Source organism: Chaetura pelagica, unplaced genomic scaffold (assembly GCF_000747805.2).
Source record: "Chaetura pelagica isolate M959 unplaced genomic scaffold, ChaPel_1.0 scaffold925, whole genome shotgun sequence".
NCBI lineage: Eukaryota > Metazoa > Chordata > Aves > Apodiformes > Apodidae > Chaetura > Chaetura pelagica.
The window spans coordinates 6,060-12,318 of record NW_009953410.1 but is presented as its reverse complement, the minus strand read 5'-3'; the positions used below and the strand labels follow the sequence as shown (position 1 = coordinate 12,318).

The 6,259-nt window shown below is 52.8% G+C and overlaps 1 protein-coding gene across 1 annotated transcript in view; it reads right to left on the bottom strand.

Annotated features, from left to right (window-relative positions):
• The window catches only part of LOC104389466 (receptor-type tyrosine-protein phosphatase T-like), a 12,843-nt gene that overhangs the window by 2,756 nt on the left and 3,828 nt on the right, over nt 1-6,259 (bottom strand). Inside the window, exons 6-17 of the mRNA XM_009998462.1 lie at nt 6,137-6,204; nt 5,728-5,870; nt 5,511-5,598; nt 4,846-4,916; nt 4,425-4,461; nt 3,572-3,669; nt 3,261-3,377; nt 2,017-2,174; nt 1,804-1,939; nt 945-1,094; nt 688-787; nt 104-183 (exon numbers count right to left, since the gene is read on the bottom strand). Of these exons, the coding sequence (XP_009996764.1) occupies nt 104-183; nt 688-787; nt 945-1,094; nt 1,804-1,939; nt 2,017-2,174; nt 3,261-3,377; nt 3,572-3,669; nt 4,425-4,461; nt 4,846-4,916; nt 5,511-5,598; nt 5,728-5,870; nt 6,137-6,204 (1,246 nt within the window). The remainder of the gene's footprint in view (nt 1-103; nt 184-687; nt 788-944; nt 1,095-1,803; nt 1,940-2,016; nt 2,175-3,260; nt 3,378-3,571; nt 3,670-4,424; nt 4,462-4,845; nt 4,917-5,510; nt 5,599-5,727; nt 5,871-6,136; nt 6,205-6,259) is intronic.

Genomic DNA, 6,259 nt, shown 5'->3' with positions numbered 1-6,259 from the left:
GAAAGAGTCACGGGAAAGAAGCCCCAGGGCTGGAACACCTCGGCCCAGGGTGACATGGTCTAGCCCTGCCACAGAGGGTGTCTGTGCTGCTCCCGAGCCTTACGTTGGCAAACACGGCGTTGATGTAACCTGGAAAGCCGTCTGCGTTCAGCGAGGACATCAGGATGGGCCGGCAGGAATCGGCTGTGGAGGCAAGGAGCAGAGAGAAAAATGATGAGCTAGCCTACCCGTGCACAGAGGCACGGGGCTCTTCCCCTGAAAGGGGTGGGTCAGCACAGCTCCCTGCAGCATGGGCTGGATCGTATGAACCGGCACCACCAGCCCCGTGGCCATGACAGCTCAGAGCTGTCTGGCATGGGATGTCCAAAACCCCCCGTGCAGAGGCACAGAGGCACAGAAGCTCCACAGTCATCATTGTCCATGGTCATCATTGTTTCCTGATGCCTCATCTGGGCTCCTCCACTGGGAGAGATGAGACCCAGGGACATGTTTATCCCAGGTGCACCCTATGAATGCATGCCTCTAGCAAGCTCAGAAAGAACCAGGGATGGGGTCTTGCTCTCATGGAGCGACCAAACTAACCTATATTTATTGCTAGCCAGAAAATAATGATGGGGGCCCAGGCAGAACCTGCCAGCAGCATGGTGCTGAGGGGGAAGCAGCATTGTGCCCCCACGCCAACAGTACCTGGCAGGATCCCTGGCTTGCGGTTCTTGGGCTGGTTGCTGGGTTTCTCTGCTTCTCTGCATGGCAGGAGCTGGAACAACTCAGAAAACTTCTGCAGGGCCTGTAAGGATGATTCAGCCAAGTAAGTCTTGCCTGTCAGCCCCTCCACTTCTTCAGACAACCCAGAGAAATGCTCCCCCACCTCCATCCCACAGCTAGGGAAGGGAGCAGACCGGCCTCCACAGCACCAGACCCAGTGCACCAGACCCTGGTGGTACCTTGAACTCCTTCTCAAGGACACTGTCGTGCTTTGAGGTCTCAGCTTCTTGAAGGCCGTAGATATGGCTGGCGATGCTCTCTACTGGGACACTGGTGTTGCCACAGAGCAAGCCTTCAAGCAGCACCTCATACAGGAAAGTGTACTGCTCCTGCATGAGGATGTGGGCCAGCTGCACAATCTGGAGCCCTGAGACTCCAGACCAGCAGCTCACTGGCATTGATCTGTGCCAGGAATGAGTGAGGTCCATCCTTCACCTTCTGGCTGTGGCACCCCAAGACCAGACACCTCTCAGTGCAGGCAGTCCCGCTCTGAGAAACAGTTAGCAACTGCAACAACCCCAAAAAGGCCATCTTCCTGTGCTTTAATGCTCCCTCCCAGACCAGACTCCCACTCTGGGAAGGAGACCCACAAAACCAGTGAACTTGTTAGGCCTACAAGCAGCTGGATGGTCCTGCTCAACCTAGTTCCAAAGGGTGTCAGCACAGAGCAGATCATGGGGACATAGTCCCTCAGCCAGGACACAGCTGCCCAGAAAATGACATGAGAGCAGACATTCTGAAAGCCTGAATGACATGCGGACTCTTACTCATGCTTCTTGCCTACAAGACAGCCCTTCTATACCAGGATGACTGGTGCACATGAATGCTGCTGGCACCTCAGAGGGTCACAGGGGAACTTGGATACTGACTAGATCTGGACACATCATTGAAAACAAGATCCTGCAGTCTCTGTCAGCTCTGATCCCTGTGGCCTGACCATGAATGAAATGGCCAGTGTGGCATCGCATGCCACATCTCTGGGAAGGGTGTGAAGCACGTCTGTGGCCTGACAATGTGCAAGAAGGTAACACTCCTCACCTTGGTCTGCACCATGCAGACCCGCTGCTCCCGCAGCCTCTGAACACACTGGAATACATCCACCTTCCCCTCAGCCTTCCCCATCTTCAGGAGGAAGTCCAAGGCGATGAATGTGCCTGTTCGCCCAATTCCTGCACTAAGGAGACAGAAATGGGGGTCGGTGCTGCCCGTGCCAGCCTTGCCCCAGCACTCAAGGGGACCCAGCCTCAGTACCTGCAGTGCACCAGCACAGGTCCCGCAGATGTTTCCAACACTCTCTTGTTCACCACCTCCACTAAGCACAGGAGCTGCGCAGGGTTTCTAGGTACCCCGTGGTCTGGCCACAGCAGGTAGTGAAACTGCTCTACCACTCTTGGGAGAGCACAGCCTGCCTGCAAAGAGGGAGATAGTGCTTGAAGGAGGGAGCAGGAACCAACCCTGAAACTTGTGTGAAGTAATTGCCTGCCAGCAAGTAGGGAGCAGTGGAGAAAACCACTTCAGGGGGGCACCGATAGCATTCTCTCCAGCACCTCAGCCACAATGACTGCTCCACTATAGCTCATCAGATAGCAAAGGGAAAATTCACCCAGCACACAGCCACACAATTCACTTTGTTCTCGCTGCCCCATGCTGTGAGCAGTGAACTCAGAGCAGCAGATGCAGCTTGTGTCCCAAAGGAAAAAACCAAAGTCACCATGCAGAATGTTTCCATGGTCCTCAAAAACCCCCGGCTTCCCCACATAAGGTATTTTCCAAGGCTGGCAATGCACTGGTGTGAATGGACACAGTTTCATTACTGACCCATCTAGTGTTTTCCCCTAAACATCAAATTTACTTGGAGTGAACTAATAAACTATGTCCCACCATCAGATGCTCCAGAGGTTTACCTTTCATCCAGACTTTACTATGGGCAAGACAATAAAAGACAGAAATATGCATAACTGCTGTTTCTTGATATTGCCCGTTTCCCCCTCTTTGCACCTCCTTCAGTTTCTGCTTATTATCTGAGGTACAACTCCAGCAGAAGTACCTGTATTTAGAAATGTCATTATGTAAGTTATCTTAAACCATGAACTATCTGTAAGTGACCACAGAGCTTCAACGTGGAGCCTATCCAGACCGGTCCAGGTGACAGGCAAGCACCTGTCCCATCATCCTGGATGTACAGAGATGCTGTTTTATATCCTTTAACTGCTTTTATGGCCTTTGTGATAACCTCATCCAAGACCTCAATGATGCACAATCTGCCCATATGCATCATCGGTCCAGACTCAGCTGGGGTGACCACAAAAGCTCACCAATTGCCTTTGCCTGACACAAACCTGGGACCAATGGCATCCAGCAATAGCAATGCTGACTTGACAGTGTTGGAGACCAGGCAAAGCTTCCCACAGCATCTCTTGGCCAACAGCTCCCACCAGCTGCAAAAATACCCAAGAACATCCTGCATCCCCATCTCAGCTACGTGCCAGGCTTACCTTCTGCAGGCAGAAGATGCGTGTGACAAGGCCTGTGGTGGCCCTGGTGTTGTTGAGTGTCACAGTGAAGTCCCCATAGACTTGCTCCTGCTCTGGCCAATACTGCTCACACTTGGTCTGTCAACAGCAGCAAGAACACTAAGCATGAGCAAACTCATGAGGGGAGCATTGCAAGCCAGCAGTGGCATGGAGCTGCTCTCTGCCCTCAATAACTGCTGCTCTGGGAGCAAAGCATAACCAAGCAAAGCAGGCAAGGAAGCCTGGGCTCTGCAGAGGCCCAAGCTGAGCACAGGCTGTTATGGTTTCTCTACCTTGTTCTGCTCCACTAAGCCAGTCAGCATCACAATGACTGAGGTCTTCTCCTGCCAGACCATCTGCCAGAAATCCACCACTGTCCCAGGCAAGGGGCCTTGGGGAGGAAGAGGAGAGCCCTGTGCCTGTGTCCAAGCCATGGGGACATAGCAGCTTCCAGGCACAGCTCTGATGTTCCCAGGCTACAAGTAGCCCTGAGCCTTCCTCTGCCCAGGGACTGACACTGTACAGCCTGGGCATGGAAGCACCTGGCAGAGGGTGCCAAGCACTTTGGCTTCATCACCGGTGTTGGAAACTGGGACTACGAAGACACAGGGCAGGTGATCCCAGGATATGTCAAGGATTCACTGCTGCTTCAGGAGCTTCCCCATCAAGACCCCTGAGACAATTGTGAGCTCCTCCCACATTTAGGATCTTATTTTCTGAAGAGCATTTCTGCAGCTTTGCAAGGAGCCTGAGACCTCCTCACCACATGCTGCACAGAGCAGACTAACCCATCCCAGCTTTGTGCTGTTGGAAAGGGCCCATCTTTGACTACACTGAGTGCAGACATGTCAGGCATCTACAGGTTTGTCCCTGTCATGTCAGACTCCAAAGAGAATAAACAAGGCTTGTGGGTGGAATGACCATGTCCTCAGCCTGGGCACTGCTGGGACCAGCTCCAGCTGGAGACAGCCAAACTGCCACTGAGGCCTTCTATGCTCTGCAGCAGCCATAACCACTGTCCCAGGAGATACAGGACATTGGACTGAGCCATTAATAGCACCTAGGCTGTTGTCCCAGTTGCCTACTCTCCAAAGTGCTCAGAGCAGCAACTGGCATCTTCTGAGCATGAGGGCTGGGTACACCCACCTTGAGCTGCGATGAAGAAGCGTGGACTCCGGTAGCTCTGCAGGGGGGAGAAGTTCAAACAGCTCCAATCACATGGGTTAAATGTTTAACAGAGTATGAAACAAAAGACTCATCCCCACCGGCATCAGAGCTCAAAGCACAGCATGTCCCACAGCACGGAGAGTGGGTACCCAAGGGCTGCATCCCAGCTTCTGTCCCCTCACACAAGTCCTGTTTGTTTAGGACTGAGAACTGTGCACAAACCCACAGTGCTCCGGGGCAGTGCAGAGAGGACACAAGGAAAGTGATATCCCAAGATCACAAGTGCCAGAACTCAGGGCCACCCATGTGAGCAGGGGTGTCCTCACCCAGCACACCCAGCACAGCCTACCCTGCCCAGGCACCTCCACCCTGCTCAGGGCAGCAATTCCTCACTACCTACATCCACATAGCTGGCATTGATGTAGTCATTCCCTGGGCCAGAGGGCTGCAGCACCACACGGCAGTGATCATCTGAAAGAGAAGGGATGTGGGAGTTGGTGGACTGTCTCTTTGGAGCAGCAACAAAGTGACTGTTTGAGGAGGGGGATGTAATTTAGGGAAATCTAGGATTGTCTGCTCCCTCCTCAGCAGCACTCCAGGCCTCAAGACATGTTCAGAGGTAAAGAACATCTAATGAGACAACAGGTGACATGTCACAGCAGGAAATGCAATGTGATTTTGGGGAAGACCGCAACAGCTTAATGTCCACACCATGTGGGGCTCAGTGGATTTTACAGGATTTAGATCATTCCCTCCATTTTCCCACAAATAGTCACCTCTGGATGGGGCATGGCAGAGTTCAGAAATGACTATCAGCAGGAACAGGAATACAGTTATGAATGATTAAGCTTGCAAGGAGCTCTGAGGAGCAGAACAAGGATTCTCCAACTGGATATAAACCAGTGTGGCCAATGTGACAATTTTGAAAATCCCTTTGGCCACAAAGGATGTGAGAAAACAGCTCAGGATTGCTGAATAGCTGGAGAGGCACCTACAGCTGCCCAGCACCCTGCCTGCCCAATCAGGTCCAAGTGCCTGTGCCAACCCCTGGAGACCTCTGCTTACATGGGATGATGCTCTTGTAGCGGTTCTTGCTCTGATTACACAGCTCCTTCCCAGCATTGCAGGGATGCAACAGAGTGGAGGACAGTTGCTGCAGAGGAACACGCTGCATTGGCATGTGTTGTGGGGCTGGCCAAGGCCAACTCCATCACACACTGAAGGAAGGGATGAGGGCTGGGTGGCCAGTGTAGCCAGGTGGGAAAGCAAAGTTAAACCAGACCTGATACTCTCTCAGACGCCCAGCACTGTGCCTGTTGTCTGTTTCATCCTCTGTCTGCTCTGCCTCTATTTCTGCCCTCTTAAAACTCTTCACAGCCTCTAGCAGCTCCTCCACTGGGATCTGTGTGTTCAGTTTGCACACACCTATGGAGACCATGAGGACAGGAATTTAGCATGCACTTGATGGCTGGTCCTGGAGCTCTGCTGCTAGGATTGAGTTGGCACTGCACTGGTCAGGACCCCACCAAACCCTAGATTGCTCCTGCTAATGCAGGTCTCTTTCTCTTCCAAGGTGTATTGTTCCCTGTGCCAGCCATGTCTGATTCCCTTGATCCTGTAAGGACCCAACAGAGCCTGTAAGCACTCTGCCTGTCCAAACAAGACATGCAGGGCCTCTGCTCATACCGCACCTCCTCGATACATTCGCAGGGGAATTGCACTGCTGGTCTCTGAGGATTCTGAACTGTTGTACGTTCGCCTGCAAAAAAGAGAGTCAGGCCATATGTGAGTAGTACAGAGAGACAGAGGAGAGG